The 22,041-nt window shown below is 43.6% G+C and overlaps 2 protein-coding genes across 3 annotated transcripts in view; both read right to left on the bottom strand.

Moving 5' to 3' along the window:
* nfatc3b (nuclear factor of activated T cells 3b) overlaps positions 1-9,545 on the bottom strand; it is a 29,167-nt gene extending 19,622 nt beyond the window's left edge. Inside the window, exon 1 of the mRNA XM_085415034.1 lies at positions 9,160-9,545. Within this exon, the coding sequence (XP_085271160.1) occupies positions 9,160-9,232 (73 nt within the window). The 5' untranslated portion in view covers positions 9,233-9,545. The remainder of the gene's footprint in view (positions 1-9,159) is intronic.
* A 2,630-nt stretch (positions 9,546-12,175) lies between these two features.
* On the bottom strand, positions 12,176-21,167 carry dus2 (dihydrouridine synthase 2). 2 transcript variants are annotated; one of them, XM_085415032.1, is made up of 17 exons: positions 21,072-21,167; positions 20,691-20,738; positions 20,310-20,447; positions 18,675-18,720; positions 18,507-18,598; positions 18,142-18,185; positions 17,964-18,024; positions 17,840-17,887; positions 17,701-17,766; positions 17,027-17,097; positions 16,618-16,704; positions 16,236-16,404; positions 16,001-16,122; positions 15,772-15,912; positions 15,133-15,220; positions 14,956-15,029; positions 12,176-13,869 (listed from the first exon to the last, which is right to left on the bottom strand). In XM_085415032.1, the coding sequence occupies exons 3-17, from the start codon at positions 20,427-20,429 to the stop codon at positions 13,602-13,604; spliced, it is 1,497 nt and encodes a 498-aa protein (XP_085271158.1). In that variant the 5' UTR covers positions 20,430-20,447; positions 20,691-20,738; positions 21,072-21,167; the 3' UTR covers positions 12,176-13,601. The 2 variants fall into 2 exon arrangements, with proteins under 2 accessions (XP_085271158.1, XP_085271159.1); XM_085415033.1 differs by lacking the exon at positions 20,691-20,738 and having other exon boundaries at positions 21,072-21,153.
* Positions 21,168-22,041: the final 874 nt, after the last annotated feature.

The following is a 22,041-nucleotide window of genomic DNA, read 5'->3' as shown; positions in this document are numbered from 1 at the left end:
CAAACAGGGAACAGTCTGTCTATTCTCTCCATCTGTCAGCTGCTGCTGGCTCTTCCTCCTCCTCTTCCTCACACACTGCTGAGATTGTCCTGGTGGATCATCAGGGGTGCAAAGCCTCACAGATGATGTGCAGCAGTGGGTCCCTCAGTCTGTCCTCACTCTGGACACTTGCAGGTGTCACACATGGACATCAAATGTGTGATAAGCTGCAGGATTCAAACACAAGTGTAACTTATAAACACACGTTCATACTTTTATTCCACAATCAGAGAGAAAGAAACAGAGAGAGAGTGCAGGACAGACAGACAGGTGGCAGTCTCAGGTGTACACACTGCTACACAACAGCACAGAGAAGCAGGATTTAGTGTTTGTGTTATTACGAGTGTAAACAAGAAGAGTTCCAGATGGTACAGTGGACACATGTGTGACTGCTGTGATTAAAGCATCTTTCTTTCAGCTTAACGAGTGAACCGTCAGCTGACTGACATGACTGACTTTAATTACGCATAAAATCATCACATTCTCTGTAAGATTAAAGTCAGCTATTGAACGGCGAATATTTTGAAGTGAAGGCTTTAAAACCAAGTTAGTACAAATGTCGCTAATGTCACATAACTTTCCCGACATGTTGCCAACAGTAATGTTTTAATGTTCTTCATTATAAAAACATTTGCGCATAAATAAGTGACATAATATTCAGTACTTACTTCTGGAAGTTTACTCTTCGTCCGCTCCGCTTCCGCCGTTTTTTTTCGGCAAAATTATCCAAACCACCGCCGCGCTATGAAGTCTGGGATATGTTGGACCATGAAGGCTACACAGACCCATCCTTAAAATTCAGGGAAATTAAGGACGCATTTGAGGGCCGCATTTCGAGCAGCCTTTGAATTGGGACAGTCTTTGTCGTGTCGCTGTGACATAATCGGCCTTAAAATGCGGCCTTTAAGGCTGCAGACCCCAAATCCGGTCATTGGTACTTCCTGGCTTGTGTAGTTACTAGGTAACAAAAGCTCAACACTGCCCCTAGCGTCCTGGAGCACTTCCGTTGTGTTTTGGATTTTGCACGTGTTTTGGAGTTTGCGCGTGTTTTGGAGTTTGCACGTGTTTTGGAGTTTGCACGTGTTTTGGAGTTTGCACGTGTTTTGGAGTTTGCACGTGTTTTGGATTTTGCACGTGTTTTGTATATTGTACGTGTTTTGGATTTTGTACGTGCTTTGTCTCTAGGGGCCACCGTAGTTCTGCTACTTTTTTTAATGCAATCATTTAACAGCAATTTTATATTTAATTCAAAGCAGAAATTTTCAAGTTTTTCTTTTTAATGTAGTACTTTTAGCCCCGCTGCAGTTCCCTGACAGTTTGGGAACCACTGCTCTTTGCAAATCATTTAAGTGATGAGGCAAACTTTTATGTGAATGGTGAAGTTAACAAACAAAACCAGCGCTATTGGTCTGACACTAACCCACATTGGATGGATCCCTCCAAGACTGTTGGAACAACAAAAGTGATGGTTTGGTGAGGTATATGGAATACAACGATAGTGGGTCCATTCTTCATCAATGGAAACCTCAAGGCCACTGGATATTTGAAATTGCTACATGATGATGTGTTTCCCTCTTCATGCACTGAAGCTGGCACGTTCCCTGAGTTTTTCCAGCAAGATGGTGCACCACCACATTATGGGTGCAGGTCCGAGCATTCCTAGATGAACAGTTTCCTGGAAAGTGGATTGGTCGTCGTGGGCCAGTTGAATGGCCCCCAAGGTCTCCCGATCTGACCCCCTTAGACTTTTATCTTTGGGGTCATCTGAAGGCAATTGTCTATGGTGTGAAGATACGAGATGTGCAGCACCTGAAACTACGGATACTGGATGCCTGTGCTGGCATTTCTCCTGCGGTGTTGCTATCACCGTGTGAAGAGTGGGAGAAGAGGGTTGCATTGACAATCCAACACAATGGGCAGCACATTGAACACATTTTATAAGTGGTCAGAAACTTGTAAATAAAGAAAGAATAAAGTTACGTTGAAACCAAGCACACCATTGTTTTTCTTGTGACATTACCAATAAGTTTGATGTGTCACATGGCCCTCTTCCTATTGAAAAAACAAAAGTTGTATCCAAGATGGCCGACTTCTAAATGGCCACCATTAGAGATGGCGCGATACCACTTTTTTATGTCCGATACCGATATAAATTGGTATATCGGCCGATACCGATATGAATCTGATATAGTGTTTTTTTAATATCTTGCTGCATTTGGTATAAGTTCATACTCAAGTTTAAATAAACAACAACACTAAAGCTATTCTGTTATACCTGTATGTAAAAAATACACTGCACCCAAAATATTTCATAGTTCAGCAAAACTGATCAATCTAATAAACTTAAACCTGCTCCATCCTCCCTACTCTGGTATTTTAAAGAGTAAGCAACCTAACTAATAGGGTTTCAAACTCCCAGCAAAAAAAAAAAAAAAAAAAAAAAAAAAAAAAAAAAAAAAAAATAAAAATAAAAATAATAATAATAATAATAATAATAATAATAATAGGGAACCACCCCCCCACCTCATGATGCTTAATCGATGTAATCAACTTTAATTTAATGCACAGAAATAAATTATTTTTCAAGAATAATTAAATAGATTCAACATCTTTCTTCAACAGAACTGCAGACTGCACAGATGGTACCTTCCCAAAGGAAAAAGTACTATAGCTTACTAGGGTATATTAGACTTAACAGTTACTATATACAGTAATGGACTTCTATACATTTTACATCAGATTAAAACTTTGGGTGTAAGATTCAGATAATTATTTATTAAAAGCTCGACATTTTAAATGACAATAAGAAAGAAAAGTATGTCTTTGTGCCCCCTTTTCCCAGTTAATGCCCTATCGGCCCCCCTGGCTAAACTTTGCTAGATCCGGCCCTGCACAGTTACCAGCGTCAGCTACGTAGAAAAAGATCCTGGAGTAGAAAGTAATATTAAATAAATTCTAACAACAGCTGATCAAGCTTAAACGTGCTGCTGCTGTTCAGCCGCTGGTTTCCTCTTTCTGGTGCAAAGTGGGCCAAAAACAAAGAAGAGAGAAAAGCCGATCAGCTGATCATTGATCAGTTTCATGATTGAAGTAGCAGCAAGAAGAGGCAGTCGCTCCATATATCTGTTGTTAAGCTTTACAAACATTCAGAGATGAACTTACACACTTGCTTTACTTCTCTCTGGGAAAACTTCCTCGGAGATGAAATGCTGGATTGGTAGCGAGGCTACAAATACACACAGCCGCTCTATCACGTGAGCATACTGCTCCGACGTGCTACGGTAATGAGCCGAGTTACGCCGTGTCGCAAGTTTTGTGAGGTGCTTTTTTGCTATTTAATGGATCGGATTACATTTTTTATTTCTCTCCGATCCAGTAATTTACGTCAGTATCGGACCGATACCGATACGTAATATCGGATCGGCCCATCTCTACCCACCATGGTCACCACCCACCTTGAGGAGTTTGCCCCCTCACATATACTAATGTGCCACAAACAGGACTTTAATATCACCAACCATTCCCATGTTATTACGCTGTATCCATATAAATGGCCCACCCTGTAGTATAATCCGGGATATTTTCATTTTTTTGATCAAATTAAAGTTGGCAATAAACCACAAAGGTCTGTGAGAGATGGAAATGAGCATCTTGTGTGACCACAGAGGTCCTGACACACTGATGCTCTGATTTGTGGTTATTTATACTTTTTTAGATGCCCAAAAATGAGATCCAATAAGGGAACTGATACTGAATGTGGTTTAAAAAAGTTTTATGAAATCCCAAACCAGCCAAACAACCTCCAGAGGAGAACCACTTCCTGTCTGCCTGCTGATTGTTTACCATTTGCTGTATAGTGTCTGTGACGACGCGTATTCGTGATGCATTATTCAGCTATTTTCAGTAACGCCGTCTCGGTCCGACTCTACTTGCACAGAGGTAATTATGGTGACAGATTATCTCCAACAGTTGAGTAAATGCATTCACACAGCTGCACACACGCCATACTACAACACTACTATTAATACCCCCCCTTCACCCACCCACACACACACACACCTTGCAGTGTGTATGCAAAAAAGGCATAAAAGCTCCAACTGTGATCTGCTTCAGTAGCTCCACTCGCTGAGTAGAAATAAATGAGATCTGATGCAACAGTTACCCCGTTTGAGTGCAGACAGAGGGGGAGGAGGTGATACCCGCCAGCAGCTGGGTGTCACAGAGCGGTTAAAACAAACAAAAAAAACAAGCAAACCAGGAAGTAAAACCTGCCAGCAGTGATGCACGGCAGCACACTGCCTGAAGCGCATGCAGACAACGAACACATCTGCAGTAGCCATCTGCTGACCTGTCCGTAATCTATCTGCACATCTAATCACCTCACAGTCTATGCATCCATTCATCCATCAGAGCTGCTGAAGCTGCTTATCTGCCAGTCTTTCAAAGTCAGCCTGCAGGACATTCAGAACAGCTGAAAGAAGCGTCAAGAATTAAAGAGAAACCAGTGAAAACTTTTCAGAGGTGCAGACGATTCCTTCAGTGTCTGTTTGACTAAAGAACCAATGAAAGAGTATAAAAATAGCTGCTCGCTGTTTTTCTGTCCATCTACAAACAAGACTTTAATTTCATGACCTATGAGCTGCCAATAACATCACATCTGCTCAAAATCACAACTGATTATTCCACCAAGTCCAAGGATTTACTTTAGTTTACTGTGTCAGCAGTCTGATATAAAACTGTCAAAGTAAGAACCGACTGGTGGGAAATAATAAAGTGTTATTACATATAATAGTAGGACAAAATTTGTCAGGAGCAAACCACAGCTTTGTCTTCATTAGTCATTATTGGCTCAAAATACTCCTTCAAACAAACTCTGAGAAACCACAGAGTGAAAAATGGTCCAAATTCTTTCAGCTAAAAACGATCCCCGTGTTCTCCCAAAGCTCCTGCTGAGGGTCCACCGCAAACGCCATCGAACAGCAGGAAGAAGACGCCAAAAACAGACCAAACATCTGAGAACCTCCGTCCACAAGACGAGGTTAATCAATAATATGTTATTAATATTAGGGCTGCCACGATTAGTCGACTAGTCACGATTACGTCGACTATCAAAATTGTCGATGACCTATTTAATAGTCGACGCGTCGTTTGAAGCTTTGTAAGATCACAAAAGCCGCAGGAATAAGTAGCAGGATTTAAGAGTGTAATAACGGACTGAAACAGAAGATGGCAGCACTGCATGTACAAGGATGCCAGCTGCCGTTAAACCCCGAAGAAGAAGTAGCTGTGTCCCAGAATTCATAGCGCAGCCGAGCTCAGTTTCCAACAATGGCGGCAGCTAGTTAGTTTTAATGTTACTCTTATTATTCTTTCTGAGTCACAAAATAAACGTTTAACATATTTTCAGGCGAGAATGTAGCTGTGTAAACCTCAAATATCTGCTCAGTTTATCAGGACACCGCATATTTTCAAAAGCGCTCCGACGTTTTCGGAGACGTCTGTTACCCACTAGCTCGATAGCTAGCCGGGGGCTAGGCTAACTAGAGCCGTGAGAACACCGGACTCCCGGCAAATCGTTTTCAAACCCACCGCCGTCTTTCACTACTCAGGTTAAACATGATATATGAGTCACTTAGATAACTTAAAATGTTATTGTTTGGCTTTTTTCAGTATTTTATTTGTTCCTGAGTAAATCGGTTTGGCTGAGATTAAAGTTATAGTTTTTACACAGCTGAATAAACATCAAGCAGACAGCTGATCATCAGAAGTGTGAGATGCTGGAGAATTTACTCCGGTGTCCTGTTATATTTTAGATAGCAAGGAGTTTATTAAACTTCACCGAAACAATCTGCAAATTTCATTAAACTTTAATAAACTATCATCTTGTCTTTATTTTTAGTTAGCACAGACCTTAAACACTTAAAGCTGTAAGCTAATGATAGTTATATAAGAGCAGATGCTGCTGGTGCAATAAGCTGTAGTTTTACGTCTAATGGATGATGATCTGATTAGTCGACTAATCGCAAAAATAATCGGTGACTAGTCGACTATCAAAAAAATCGTTTGTGACAGCCCTAATTAATATATTATCATTAACCTCAGTTATGATACGGAAAACACTCCGCCAACAGAAACGACACTACATTGAACGACAGACACACAAACAAAGAGCAAACGTCTGGCACAGCAGAAGGAAAGCAGCTTGTTTCTAAAAGCAGAATCGGCCATTATGTGGAAACACTTTGGATTTAGCACAGGTGATGTCAACTAAGAACAAACCTAACATCCAAATGAGACGCAGATGTTACAGATGTTACTGTACAGTGGATCAAATCTGACTTTCATCAGTTTTAACAAAGATCTGCGACAGCACTGGCTGAAACCATGACCGAGCCTCCACCGTGTCTCACAGGCTGGAGCCTCACTGTTGGACCTCTCTCCTGACCTCCTCCATCTATACTGGATCTGGATCCATCGCTCCATCAGACCCATTTCAGTCCAATTCTTGTATACGTTTCATACCTCAGCCTTTCCTCCTGCTTCCCTTAATTAAGAATGGATTCTTCTTTTGACACTTTTCATAGATTTAACTAAAGACACAGGTATTTTTGAAACAGGCTCCTAGTAAAGTGTCTGAAGAGCCAATTTAGACCTTCAGAAAGCTTGAACTATTGATAAAGAAAAGCGAGAGGGTGGGACCTCCAGCAGGTTAAACATCAAACACAGAAAACACTCAGATCAGGAAACGGCGTCAGCACATCAGCAAGCAGATAATCAAAGTTATAGCATGAAGGCAGAAGCTGAGCCAGCTGAAGACCCAGCCCTCTGAAAACAAACATCACTCCTAACTTGACCTGCTGACAGTGTGAAACTGACAAGGAGACAAAGGCAGGTTTGGAGCTTGTTGCAATGCAGAAACATGCCAGTTAGGTGCTTTTAGCTGATGATAAAACTCAGAAGTACCGACAGCACGTCACGCAGGCTTTTCTGCACAGGTATGAGTATGAGGCCTGAAAATATCTCGTCTATGGTGCATCAAATGCATAAATGTTTGAAAAATATGACAATTTAAAGTGACCTCTTCTGCTTCGTTCCAGCTTCATGCTTTTATTCTTGGACTCTACTACAGCAGCTGTGCATCAGTAGAACTTCAATACAATCTTTTTATGTTATTCTATGAAAGGAAGTCGGTTATAATTTTTTATTTTATATCAGGGCTGTCACAGGCAATGCGTTTGTGGAGCTATAGCTACAGACTCTTAATAAATGAAGTTGGAGAAAACCAAACAAAGCGTACTTTCTTCAAGTGTTAGACATATTAGACAGCTAGAGTCTACGCTCCGTCTGTTGTATTCTTTCACATTTTATCCAATTAAATTCAATTTTATTTATACAGCGCCAAATCACAACAGCAGTCGCCTAAAGGCGCTGCAATATCTGGCATCATCTATTTCTATGACAGATGCCATACAGAAGTGTATTCCAGTCCCCTTTCTGATTGGTTGCCCCTCAGTAACCAAGCATTTAAACAGCATGCTGTTATGAGTATATCAGCCACGAGAAACTAAAAATACGACTAATTCTCAATTTCCGGAACGTTGCAAAAAGACTTCTTAGTCAGGGGGTTTTTCCATTTAAATCAGAGTTTTTGGGCGACGTCTTTGTTATCATAGTGAAAAGCATCTTCCTGTTATTTCTGACCGTTTGATAAACAAATGTATTTTATGCATGAGTGAATTAAACCCTCCCTTTGTATTTTGGTTTTTAAAATGACGATCTGGTGATTTTCCTTCCAACATGATTGGTGGGGAGTAAATTTTTAACGAGCAGGAAACCACCCAATAGATTTCGGGTTACACACACAAGACTTAAAGCCACAAACACGCCACATACGTTGCTATTCGTGGACATTAATTCAAAACTGCAACTTCCTCTTACTTCGATGTGTTATAAATGTTTGCCCATTGGCTATTTGATGAGTCAACTGATTACCTTTTTTTTTTTTCAAATCAAGTTTGAACAAAGTTGATATTTCTGACTTTTACGCTGAAGTCTGGGGTAAAGTGAAGTTTCTGTGATTTTTTTCTCCTATTTTCTGAATCTTATTTTCCATAAATTGATTTATTGAAAAATAAAATGAAGATAAGATGTTAAAAAAAAGCCAACATTAAGAGCTTTTGCAGTAAAGGTCAGATGACGTAAATGTTAAAATATCTGTTAATGGTTTTCAGTTCAGACATCATTGATCTGCTGATTAATCGGTAAGTCTATCAATAAGTCAGGCAGGAAGTGAAGAAGCTGGTTTGGCCCTCTATTCACCTCCTGATCCACATTTATCAGCAGACAGCTGATGTGTCACGTCGACCAAAACACAAAATCACAACATCCGGTCGGGATTTTCAAAGTAAATTCGCGCAAAGTATTCGACTATGGTGACGTGTTTCTGGACTGTTTTCGGATTATAAACTGATTACCGACTAAAATAATCATTAATCACTGTCGTAGCTGCTTGAAATACGGGAACTGTAATCCTTGTCATTAGACAAACAGCTACAGGTCATTAAATCTGTCATTTAGACAAACGGCTACAGTTTACACAGTAAATTTAGTAGATTATTACAAAGCTGTTTATTATTACACCATAAAATACAGTTCATGGAGATAAAACTGTGCCAGTCATGCTCATATTTCTATTTTAGCATTTTAACATTTTAAACAATGAATATGTTTTGAGACTATTTCAAATGAGTAGAGTACTTTATAGGAGAAGGAACTGTATATATTTGGCTAACATTTTAAGGAAATGTAAAAGAACATCTCAGATAGTCCAATGTCTACTTGCTACTGGTGGAACATTTATTAAAAAATGTAATGTAATGGCTTGATTATACTGATTTAAACCTTATGGGGAACCCAGCGGGAAAAAAAATCTAGAAATAGTCACCACAAAATAAAAATGAACATCTGACACAAGTTTTGCGGCAGCTTCAAAAGTCTGTCCAGTTTCGTGCCGTGTTTTATTTTGAAGGCCAAAGCCGGTCACCTCCGGTGGCGCCCCCTTTAGCTCTAGCTTGACGCCGCCGACAAATTGCTAACTAACGTCGAGAAAATGACACGTACCTGCCGTTTGCCTGCCGTCGTCCTCAAAGATGAGTCTGAAGTCCAGCTCCTCCGCGCAGTTTACTGTGGACATTGAAGTGAACAGAGCCGAAAATGTCCCCCAGCGGAAGCCGTGCAGCCGACCTGTCTGCCTGCCTGTCTTTAAAAGTGACCTGTCTCACTCACTGACATCCGACTGAAAGCAGAACTCTGTTTTTAACTGACCCGCCGAACGAAACGACGACTGAATCCGAGCTAAAAGTTGGCCGGCGGCATGTGACGGCTCAGTAAACACGCCTGCGGTCTGCCTTGCTGGAGCACAATGGTCCCATTATCCGCGCTAACTTGTTGTCCTCGCGGCTCCTGCTCGCGTTCACTTTTTACGCTCCTCCAGCTTGATCCGTTTGCTGCCTTCATGGCCGCCTCGGAAACCCCAATACATCGTGTTTACGCGTGACCGGGGCTTTTTGAAAACGGTCCCATTCAGCCAAAAGTGAAAATGGGCAGGGTTTATATACTGCCAAAAGTGGAAATAAAGAGTTCGATCTAAACGTTGTTTACTTTTTATGTTTGTTTATTTTTTCTAAATAAACCTTAGCTGTGATATCTTGGTGTGGCATGTCATAAATGGGTGTGGCAAGTATCAAACAGGAAGTTAACCCTGAAAACAAAAAACTTTACCATTTATTTAACAATTTAAAAGAATATATTTTTATTTATCTATTTATTTATTTTTTACTGCATGAGGAAGTCAGGAGTAGCAGAGAAGCATATGAAGTGGTGCTGTGTGTGATGGGAGGGGATTCCCATTTGGATGGGGTCAAGCATCCAAAGTAACGAAGGAGGAAGGAAAAGAAGGAAGACCTCAGAGGTTCGATGATGTAGTGCAGGACAACATGCAGAGGGATGGAGTGACAGAAGAGCATGCTGGGATAGGAGAAGATGGAGGCAGATGGTCGACTGCGACAACCCCTGAAGAGAGCAGCCAATAGAAGATGATGACTAGTGTCATAACAGGTTTTCAATTCATAAAAATAAAGATTACACCAGTCAGATATTCAGAACCCTCGAATTCCTTTTAAAAACAGCTAATGTGTTTCATCATGTCTGAGCTATAATTTCAAAATAAGATCTTTAAGACATGGTTCATTTGTCTCCAGCTGCTGTAAGAATACATCTGTTTTTGTAAGCAGAGCATTTATTATTACTGCCTCTTTTTATATAAGCCGATAATTGATTCATGAACAGAAATATAACTTAAATATGCTCCCCCCGCTTTTGTAGTCAGAAACTGCTGATCTGTAGCAGTTCCTGTGTTCATATTTAAAGTGCAGCACTGTAGTATCTCTCCATGCACACTGCTGCTAACCTTGCACTTCCTTTTTCAGCTGTGAGACGTTAGTTTCCTGTGTGGCCTCACCCAACTTCATCTTGTTTTCCACTGAGCAGCTGACAGAAAGCTGACATGTGCTTTTAGAAAGCCTCCACAGGGTGTTCCTCTCCTTAATTATGACCATTTTTTCAGACACACAGCTTCACATTGCACCTTCTTTGAGTCCCCTCCCAGAGATCAGCATGCGCCTGGAAACCGTATTTCGCAGCGCCCCTGAAGGCACCATCAGACCGCCCTAATTTGACGTCAGCAGCAGCAGGATGTCTTCACCTCACAGGTTCAGCTCAGGACTTCACGGGACTCGTTAAACACAAGGGACGGTTTTATTTTAACACCATGCGGCACACCTGTGTAGTGACGCTCGTGTTCTGCGTGCAGAAGCTCTGACCTCACCTGAACTCACCTGAGGTCAGGTGAAGCAAGTACAGGCCCAGGCTACTTGAAACATGTCACACAGGAAGCTAAAGGTTTTAAAACTGCATGAATTTCGAAGGAAAACTCGCACCTGCCGGTTCATGAACCGGACCTCAGGTTCAGGTGTGGGTTGGGTGACCAGGTGACCCTCTTTATGAGGGACTGCCGAGCATTGTTATGCCCGGGCCTCCACATCGTACAGCGACACCAGAGATGTGCTGATCTGTGGATGAAGGTCGACACAAATAACAGAAAATTGAGAAATATTTTTTAATAATTATTGATCGCATTCTCCTGAGATTTTCTGAGCACGTCCTGAACCGAAAGTTGATCAAATACGAGTTAATAAAACCACAGAATCTTTCTTTTTTAATGTCATGCTCATGTTTGCTAAAGATCAGAACAGTGAGAAGAGGAGAGGCATAGACTGTATGTGAAAGATGGACACAGCTCACATGTTGGTTCATGAGTGAATATTAAAGCCTCCGTTTTAACATTTTTGGCTGCCACCATGCTGGTTAGTGGGACCCAGAAGTGACCATGTTTAGACAACAGTGTGGAGTATTCATTTATCAGCTAATGAGAACGAGCTGCATTCATAAACAGTATGAGAGCGCCTGCAAATTAGTGCGGAAATAGAATTTCACTCATGACAAAAAAACAAACAAAAAAAAAAAATGCTCCAAACATCACACGGTCCAGAGGTCCAGTTCAGGGACTCCAGTTACCAGAGGTGAAGCCTAACAGACAGCTAGCAGCTACAGCTGCCTGTGTCACCATCCGCCTATCAGGCCAGAGAGGCCACGCCCCGAATAGTTCGAACTTTCAGCCTTAATGCACTTTACACAGTGACTCCCCACCTGCACAGGTGTTATATAGAGATCACATCTGTAGAGACCGAAGTTTGTGTATCAGGCTGTAAACGTGTTCATATCTCCAGCAAAGTTTTAACATGGGAGTCTATGGGATGGACTGACTGCGGGAGCCTCTAGTGGATGTTAGAGGAACTGCAGCTTTCTGTGCCTCATCGCTGGATTCAATAATTGTAAAAACAGTCAGTCATGTTTTTGGGTTTAGCTAGTTTGATAATTATTTTTCTTTCATCTGACTGTGCAGAAAGTTCTGAACACGAGCAGAAATCCTGCTGCAACAAAACAAGCGATTAAAGTTCTGGGTTTAAAATCCAATTAAATTCAGATATTACTGAGGGGGAAATGAGCCACATGCACATTTGGTTAACAGAGACGACCTCTTTAATGGAGGCAAACATAGCCTGAGCCAGTGTTAATGAAAAGTGTCCAAAATGTCATTATGAACAGCTGAGCTCTGTGAGGACAGATCCACCAGGCTGCACATGCTTTAATTCAACTTGCAGACAAAGAAAAGCACAGGTTGTTCCTTTGGCATGAACATAAAACATGACATCATTTGGCAGATTTTATACCTTAAAACAAAGAAGATCATGAGATCAAAACAAGTTCACAAAGTGTGACAGTCAGTGTTTACTGAGCGGCGAGAAGCCGCACAAATCACAGACGTCTTCTCCATCAGCACACGGTGCGTTTGAGGCTCTTCCACAAATCATGAACAAAAGACAGTAAGGCACCGGGTGTTAAAACGGCTTTCTGCAACGCTCTACAGATTCAACTTTGAACTGAAAAGTTGAGCACCGCCCTCTTCTTTCACCTGTCCAGCACAGAGACATCTACAGGCAGACGCTCTGATGCTCCAGCTGCGCAGCGTCGTCCACTCAGCTCATACCAGGCTGACAGGAATCACTAACGAGCAGCCACAGGATTGCATTTATTCCAGGATCTGACTCAGATTTTAGGCGAGCCCTGAAACCGTCGCTCACCTGCTGCAGGACGCGTGTGTGAAATGTTCGTGTGGCACCTCTGGTGAGGTTTTTCATTAAAGCCTCACATGTAGGAGCTCGATGTTTGTGCCAGCTTTCCTTTATCCAACAGCCGTTTGTCTGTAAATTCTAAGGACCCGGGCTGGAGACGAGCAGCTGCAGTGATGAAACTGTAACGGTGAAGCTGCTGATTGTTGTTGTTACCCTCACCTGTGGCTGGGAGAGATCGGGGTTACTAACGGGAGAAATGAGCTTCTTCTGAAGGGGGCGGGGCTCTCCCTCAGAGACAGAGTGGCGCTCCTCCTGGCAGGTGAGGTGTTCTGGACCCAGGAGGAGACCCTTCCTGGAGAGATCTTGCCCTCCCCACCACCCCAGAAGAGAGCTGGAGGAGGTCTGTGTTTAATTTAATCTTCTCTTATCAAACACCCGAGGCTCTCACACTGGATAGCGTCTGTTCTGCAGGTCGGACACCGTGTGATGGCTACGCCACGCGCGAGACGTTTCATATAAAACCCAGCGAGTTCTGATGGGTTTTAACCGCGTGCATTAGGAGGCGTGGCTCCCCGCACACGTGCAGACATCCACAGGACAGAGGCGGATGAGCGGCGTGGTTAACGGGACTAAACGATCAGACCTGAGCTGTGAGACGTATGTCAGCCGTGCTGGGTTTAAAAAATATTTACTTTGAGTTTAAATCAGATGAAGTGATGAATAATAAAAAAATAAAACTGAGCACAAACTCAGAGTTCATTTCTGGGTTAAATGTCTGATCATGCAGGTCACTGCCAGCTGTTAAACTCCTCACAGGCTCTCCCGCTGGCTCGGAGGCGGAGCCTCTTGGTGACTGTCACTGTTCGTTACCACAGCAACCTCTGAGGTTTGTTGCAGGACGTCGTTTACGTGCCGTTTCCTACTCCTCTCTTCCTCTGCGGCGCCGTTCACCTTCCCCTCCCTCTTCCTTTTGCAGACCAGGCCGGAGTCTTCCTCGCCGATCCGTCCCTCTGGTACTCCCAGAACTCGCAGGCAGACGATGGCGGCCGCTTGCTCTGCAAACTTCTTTGACTTTTCCCTGAAAGACGGCGAGATAGTTTTAGCCCAAAGCGCAGCAGACTCAAGAAATCACGACTGCAATCAAATTTTCAATTGCGGCTCATTTCTTGGAGGGTTTCCGCACTCTGAGCTGGAAAAACATCCTCACGATGTCTTTAAATAAACATATTCTAATTCTCTTCAGTTACTTTGTGTCATTTCAAAATGAAATCTGGAGCTGAAATGAGTCACTTGGTGTCAGACGGGGACAACACCGAGTCTACTTTTGATAATCTGTATGAAACTTTCTATTTTCACACTTTCAGTCGTGCCTGTTGTGAGAAGCTAATGTGGTCAGAACAGTAGGAGGGGCGCTCAACCACACGAGACGTCACAATAACCGTAGGAAATGAGCGAGCACAGATATTTGTGAGGAGGCGGGAGCGCTCAGAGGATCAGAGCCGTGCAGTTTATTCCACAAGCTGACATTTATATTTAAATGTTCATTTGCTATTTCACCTAGGGTTTGAGAGTAACGAAATTTCTATTCTCTGTATGTCCTGTACATGTGGCAGAATTGACAAATAAAGTTGACTTGATTTTGTCACTGAGGTGCTTAAAGAGGGCTCAGAGACGCCATTCCTGTCATCTTTCAGCGTTCCCGACTCTTCACAACTTACTTCAGGAGTATAGATTCCCTGTTGGCTGTTCAGCTGCTAAATGACGCAACTATCCAAACAGCCAATCACACGGCAGCAATTCAGTGCATGTAGCAACAGAAAAGAGCATCAATGAAAAAGGTGGAGGCGGGTTGCAAAACGGCTTGCATGCAGGCTAAAAATCAGATTTGAGATTTGTCAGCTGGACATGAAGCAGGACAACAGCTGAGTTCTCCAGGATTGAGCCAAAGCTCGGCACAGTCCACCCGTCCAAAAACAGAAGCCTGAACCACCGCTCAACAACCGGTGAACCCAGGAGACTTTCAGAGCTGCTCAGAAGAACCCAACAAGAAACTTTGCCGGTTGTGTGGAGGGAAAGAGATGAGCCTCGCTGGTGTTTTAGCACATTAGCGGCTCGCTGTGACTGAACACAGCTACAGAGCAGAAGCACTGAAGTTTGTACTCACCACAGTGAAGATCTGTACTTCTTCTGCGCGACGGTCACTGTGGACTGAAAGGCTCGGTCCTGAGCGCGCTGCACCTGAAACACACACACCTCTTAGAACCGCACAAATCATTCACGCCGTCACATTCAGGAACGAAGGCGAACATTTCTGTGGACGTGAAGCTTTGCGTTTGCTCACCGTCTCGTACTGCGGCTGCTCCACTTTCTCCTTACGGCTCCACTCGAGCAGGAACATCTTCGGAGTGATTTGAGGAGGATACTCTCTCCTGCAAACACATCAAATCCACCAAGTTTCACTTTAGTCCACGCAGGCAGACGGGCAGCGGTGTCCAGCCCGCTGTCATACAGCTGCTCGTTTTCTCTCGAGGCGGCGTTTGGTGCATGTAACACTGACACGTTCCCTGAACCTACTGAGTAGTTCTCGGTGCCCAAACATAACCAGCAGGTGGACGTGAACAAGCTGCGTGTCCACACCGCCCGCTGGTCTTCAGGCTGACGGCCAAATCCTGATTTTTAGATAAAAATAAAGCGGTCTGGTTCCTTAAGGTTAAACTGGGGAACAGAAGTTAGAAGAACCCCCAGACCGTGTTTATCAACGGTGGAAAAATCAGCCACAAGCTCATTTCCAGTTAAGAGTCGTGGCATGAATTCATCAAATAACACTACATAAATATTGTGCTGAGGTCTCTGGAAAACCACAACGCCTCTAAAAGCGTGGTGCACTGGCCTTTCACGGCCGGCTCTACGAGCCGCTGCGTCAACCATGAGAATCATCTCCAGCTGCAAACGAGGAGCTGAAAACGTGTTTTTCACTCACCGTTCGAACTTGACGGCCATGGTGGTGACGTCTCCGTCCGTGACGGGTCGCTCCGGCTGGCTGCCGCTCTGCAGGGCGTCCCTCCGAGCCTGCAGCTGTTCCCGAGTCTGCCGGTAAAACTCCTGCAGCCCGTACGCCTCGCTGCAACACGTCAGCACCACATCACACCACACCCACCCTACGTACATACACATCTGACACTGCTGCAAACAAACAAACAGTGCTGCACCTGATCTCAGCGTTGGTCTGCGCCGCCTGCACCTGCTTCCCCAGAGGAGACTCCACCTTGTCTCTGAGCATCTGACACAGACAGTACTTTGTGTTGAAGGCATTGTTGTCGTATTGAATCGCCTGTGAAGCATCAAACAACATCTGTGGTAATCAACAAAACGCCAAACATGCTCAAAGCTTCCCCAAAGATTGAATTTTATTCTGCGTCTTCACGAGCTGCACTTCAAACTCACGTATTTGAGGTAGTCCTCCATGACCTTCTCCAAAGGAAGCGCTCCCTGGCTGCGGAACAGTGACGCGTTCCACATGGCGGCGCGGGCCAGCATCACCGACGAGGCGCCCGTCGCCTTTCTGAACTCCTCTATGTCGGCGTTGGTCTTCACGTGATCCAGAGAGCCTCCGCTGAAGGAGACACAGGACAGCGGACGGTTTAATGACTCCAGGTCTTAGTGTTGCGTTTAGGAACGCTGGTACTTAAGATTCTATTTACTGAGGACAGAAACCACACGGCTCTGTCCTCAGAGGAGCTGCCGCTCTCCCCTAACAGGGCCAAACTCTCGATCTCAAGCCGAGAATGGCGTTCAAACACATGAGCGGGAGCTGACTGTTACTCACTTTGCGATGACGGGGATGGAGACGGCCTGAGCGACGGCCTGAATGTAATCACAGTGGACAGGATGTCTGGGACGCTCGTCCTTAAACCTGAACAACAACGAGACAGACGTCCGTCAGCAACAGCCAAAAGAAATCCAACAGGAAGCAGTTCGAGACTTTTCCAGGCTCCTTATTGGCTCCTTCTGTTTGTCACAGATTGTTCGGTTGTTTGGTTTTGTGCAGTAAAAGTTATTTTTAAAAATATTATGAGATGTTTTTCTAACTTTCTCATATTTTAGATGCAAAGCAAAGACAATCAGAGGATGAACTGGCCTCATTATAATTAATTATGTATACGAGTTGAATGACTGCATGAAACTGTACTCTGCTTCTCTGTAACTGAAGTTTTCACACTCCTGACGCAGTTTACCTGCCGTGAACGGCGACCGCAGCGACGCCCGTCCTCTCGATCCTTCGGACCAGACTGACTGTTTCCTCCAGCTGGAACCAAAGAACAGCGAAGATTAAACATCTGCAGTAAGTATTTACCCCCCCCCCCCCATGTATTCTTCTGCACATGTGGCCCACTGAAGGGACCACAAACACCTGACTTCTCAGTGTCGAGGCTGGAACAGTTATCAGGTTTAGGGGGCAGTTACTTTTGCACACGGGCAGTTAGGTTTGGATAACTTTGTTCTCTTAATGAATGAAACCATCATTTAAAAACTGCGCGTAGCGTGCAGCCAACCACGATCAGACGTCCAAACACGCAGAGCTGAGGCGAAACAGAAAGCTGGGCGTCTCTGAGCGAGCACTTTGACTGCACGGTGCAAGGCAGCAAGTAAAACACGCACTTGCAGATTTGCTGCTGCATATTACCGCATGCTGCAACAAACAGGGCAGAGGTGGGGCTGTGTGCATGCAGAGGGTGCAAGGCACATGACATTTCATTTTTTAAGGATGGGGTCTCACAAGACCTTAAAATACGAGGTAAAGGGAACCCCCTCCACAGTGCACAGGGGTGAGCTCACATTAACACTGAAACATACAGCTATGAATAAGATAACAGAGTGAAGGTGAGGAAGTGAAACGTTCACGTCTTACTGAGGGCAGGATTCGGATTTTACACGTCACCGGGATGGAAACTCCTGTCACGAGCGTCCTCAGGATCTGAGGTGAAGACCAAAGTCAGAATTAAAAACATTCCTTTTATCCTGACGTGATCTCTTAGCTCACAGCTCACCGCTTCGATCTTATCAGGATCCGACAGGAGAGCAGCTCCCATCCCGCCCTGCAGGACAGCAGAGGTCAGAGGTCAGCCACAGGGACAGAGGGTCACAGCGTCAGTGGGGGGCGACTGGACTCACCTTGGTGGAATACTCCTTTGGACAGCCCATGTTCACGTCGACAGCAGCCACATCCTTCTCCCTGTGAGGAAGCAGCTTGTTATCACAAAGTTTAAAGTTACTGTGACGAGGAAGGCGGTGCAGAGCTTGACGGCACGAGCACTTCACTCGCAACACAAAGAGTCAACTTTGAACTCACACAAGTCGGGCCACAGCCAACGCTCTGTCCGGGTCAGCGGTTCCCTGAAAGACAAAAGGAAGACTGTTCGAGGTGTCCCCTTACACACTGTTCATATTTCATGTCTTCACAGCACGTTGAACCTCCCCAACAATAAGTGCCAATCCTGAATTTTGAACTACAGATGTCTGACATAATAAATGGAAGATTAATCCTTCAATACTGTTTGGGTCAAACAGTATGTGAGATTGACCCTGTGACCAGTCTCTGCAGAGGACCAATCAGACTTATCGTTTCCATAGCAAACAATAAGCACAAAGCCAATAAAGTAATTTTGTTTCTCCACGTCGATGCCATTCTGCTCGCTCATAAGCTTCCAGTCTCACCATCTGGAAGACGACGTTGCCCTTCTCCCTCTCACAGGTCCTGAACATCACTCGGTCATCCGGAGCCACGAAATCCACCGTCTCCAGCACGTCTGATGCACACACAGTTATGAGAAAGGTCTGAATGAACAGCCGGTATGAAGGGCAGCGAAGGGCACAGATTCTTACCGTTTACCACTCTCTGACACTGGGCCATTTTGATGTCAATCAGCTCCTGCAACAGACACCAAAGGGTCAAGGGGGAACTATTCGGATTTTACTTATTTCTTATCAAACATTTCCCTCTTCTTGTGGTCAACACGTGACCCAAGTTCCGTCAGGTTGCTGTAAACACTCCATCTTAGCAGTTTTTCATTTAAGAAATGTGGCTAAGTTAAGCCCTATTTTATCTCACTCTGAACTGGAGATTGCTATACTTGAGATTGCTTATTTCCTCACGCTTGGACTATTGTAACTCACTGTTTATGTGTCTAAGCAAAGGTTCCCTGGATCGTCTGCAGGCTGTGCAAAATGCTGCAGCCAGGCTTTTAACAAAGTATTCACATGTGACACCGTTGCTATTTCACCTACACTGGCTTCCTGTTGAACTTAGAGTTCATTTTAAGACCCTGGTCTTGACATTTAGAGCCTTGCCTGGACTGGCACCAGCCTACATCTCTGATCTGCCACAGCCCGATGTCCCCAGCAGGTCCCTGAGGTCATCTGATCAGGGCTTACTTGCTATAAAACAAGCTAAGATGAGAACTAAGGCTGCATTCACACTGCAGGCGAAAGCACATCAAATCCGATTTTTTTGACCCTCTGCAACCATCTATCCCATCATGGTGTGACAGTGTGCACGGCGCAAATCCGATATTTTCAAATCCGATCTGGGTCACTTTCATATGTGGTGCTGAATCCCATACATATCTGATGTTTTAGAAAGCGACTGCTGTTTGATGGTCACTTCGCATTAAATCCGTCTTTTACGTCACCGACACAAGACAGACGCCAATTATCAGCGCCGGAGAAGACATCGTGAAGGCTTCCTGGCCATCCTGATGTCAGTGAAACTGTTGAGAAGACAACGTTGGAGAAACGTGAACATTTTCTTTGTTCTGTATAATCTACAGATTCTGACAGAAATCTGCAGCTATCCTTTGAAGCAGCGCTCCTCTCTTAAACAGCAATAAGGATCATTATTAGGTTATCTACATTATTATGTAAATAACAAAATAACTTAAAGCAAAAATCGGGAAACATGAAGTCCGAAGTCTTTATATTAAGGCCATCAGTCAAACAATACTGTTGCTCTGGGTCTAAACAGAGCGCGTTGTGTGTGACGTCTTCTTTTGCGCATGCGGCCGCTTTGAGCGTTCACACTAGAGCGCGTTTGCTGTCGCATTTTATTAGAAATAAAATCCGATTTTTTTGTCTGCTCGGATTTGATCAAAAAATCGGAATTGAGCATCAAGACCTGCAGTGTGAACGTAGCCTAAGGTTGACGGAGCTTTTGCCACTGTGGCCCCGAGACTGTGGAACTCTCTCCCTCAGACATTAAGAACTGTGGACTTAGTAGCTGTTTTTAAAAAAACAACTCAAAACTCTTTTTAAAACAGTTTTTGGTTAAATTTCTGCCTGTTTTATATTGTCTGTTTTACCATTTTATTATTTGTCATCTTATGTGCAGCACTTTGTGACTGTCTAGAAAGATGCTGTATAAATATAATTTTATTTATTTTTTCACCACTCTTTGCTCTGTATGATGTCACAGAGAGGGGATAATCCAAATATGGTCACCAAGGATACAGCCTCTGTCCTCACCTCACAGTAAACCACATCAGCTCCGTAGTCCAGAGCGAGCAGCCTCATGGGCAGAGTCCCCACTCGCACCATGGGAGCCAGGGCGGTGATGTTATTGAAGCTCAGCCGGCCTGCTGCCATCGTGGCGGCTCAGTCGTCCTGCCAAGACCACACAGGACCCAACGGTCAGAGACCCTCCTCTTAAACAGCTGGGCTTCAACTATCCAGAGGTGCTGGCATGTTTAGCCGCATTTTCACAACAACACAAAACTCCCTTACAAAAAAATCAGCTGATTTAAGGCGGTTTCGGTTCTAACACAAGTGGATATAACTGAAAGAAGTATGTTTAATGCATTAATTGACACCACTGAAATAAATCAATACAAATAACAACATTCCTACCTTTTAGTGTTGCTTTGGATCAATTAGCTTCTCCTACAGGTCGACAACCTGGTCAGATTATCAGACCTAAAGTTAGAATTTCACTTGAATATTTTCAATTATCTGCTAACTATCTGCGCCGAATTAACCTTATTGAGATGCTTATTGTAGAAAAGTTAGTTTCATGCTCTCTGGTAGCTTTCCGACAGCGAACAAGCGATAAACGTTTTAACTGCAATTCTTGTGCACAGAGTTTGGCAGAGCGGCTAGCCAAGCTACGTTAGCATTCTAGCTAATTGCTTAACTGTGTTTCCGTCACGAGCTGAAAACAGGCGTTAGTACGGAAGCGACAGCTGCGATCATGCAGAGGTTTTTATCTCTACGTTTAAATCAAATCTTTACCGGCATTTGTTCTCAGGTGCTGACGACAGCGGCTCTCGTGCTCATGTGGGGAAGAATAAAGCGTGCTGCAGTTTAAACTTCCTGTTTAGGTATCTACGTCATCACGTCGTTCATCTTCGCGACACCTTCAGTAGAGCAGAATCTATATTTATAGTTTTCATTTTAAATAAAAATAATAATAAAAATAAAATTCAGCAAAAACAAAAAAACCTCAGAGGTTAAGGAAACAGAAATATATAATATTACAAAAATTACAAATTTAATCAATATATTTAACTTTTTTTTGTTGCTGTTGTTGATTTGCCTCTCTGCTCTCTATTCAGGAATTTTCTCTTGCGTTTTAATCTTATAAAATCAGATTTCTTTCCCCACCCAGAATCGCTTTTAATCACCTGCCGCATAATTTCTTGGCTCCACCCCCAGCAGCTGTGACGCATCCACAGCCGGCACAGCTCAGAGAGACAGACACCACCAGTGCGGGTCTGCCTCATTCTGCATTTATTTATAGTTATTTTCTCAAAGTGCAGTAACACACATCCAAGTTAACATCCAGTGTGATGATCCCACTGTAAACACCGAATTCTTTACAAGAAATTTACAACATGAAAATGTGTGTATCAATACGAGTGGAGACACCAGCTATAATTTGCAAAGTGAATACAGCTGGATTTTAGATTTTTTTTTATTGTTGTCTGAACAGAATTAGGCCCCTCTACTGATATACTTCATTCCCTCTTTTTAAGTCCACCCTCAAAACTCACCTGTTTAAAATAGCTTATGTTTAAACCTCTGCATGCTTTTAACTTTTATCTGTTACTCTTATTATTGTGTATTTATTGTACAGTGTCCTTGGGTGCTCTGAAAGGCGCTATTTTTAAATAAAATGTATTATTATTATTATTATTATTATTATTATTATATAGCCAATCTGAAGTTGGGTCTATGGTAAAACCGCCCTCAGCATCCTCTC

The sequence above is a fragment of the Rhamphochromis longiceps genome, linkage group LG7, assembly GCF_057381845.1.
Source record: "Rhamphochromis longiceps isolate RC_006_pf linkage group LG7, R_longiceps_female_GT1.1, whole genome shotgun sequence".
NCBI classification, from domain to species: Eukaryota; Metazoa; Chordata; class Actinopteri; order Cichliformes; family Cichlidae; genus Rhamphochromis; species Rhamphochromis longiceps.
The sequence above is the reverse complement of the archived record's forward strand: the minus strand, read 5'-3'. Positions and strand labels throughout refer to the sequence as shown.

Coding starts and splice junctions, on each gene's coding strand:
- dus2 (XM_085415032.1), bottom strand. CDS start 20,429: ATGGCAGCAGGCCGGCTGAGCTTCAATAACATCACCGCCCTGGCTCCC. Junction 18,721..20,309: donor CTGATGTGGTTTACTGTGAG/GTGAGGACAGAG, acceptor TGTCTGTTGCAG/GAGCTGATTGACATCAAAAT. Junction 18,186..18,506: donor GCAACGTCGTCTTCCAGATG/GTGAGACTGGAA, acceptor TTTGTCTTTCAG/GGAACCGCTGACCCGGACAG.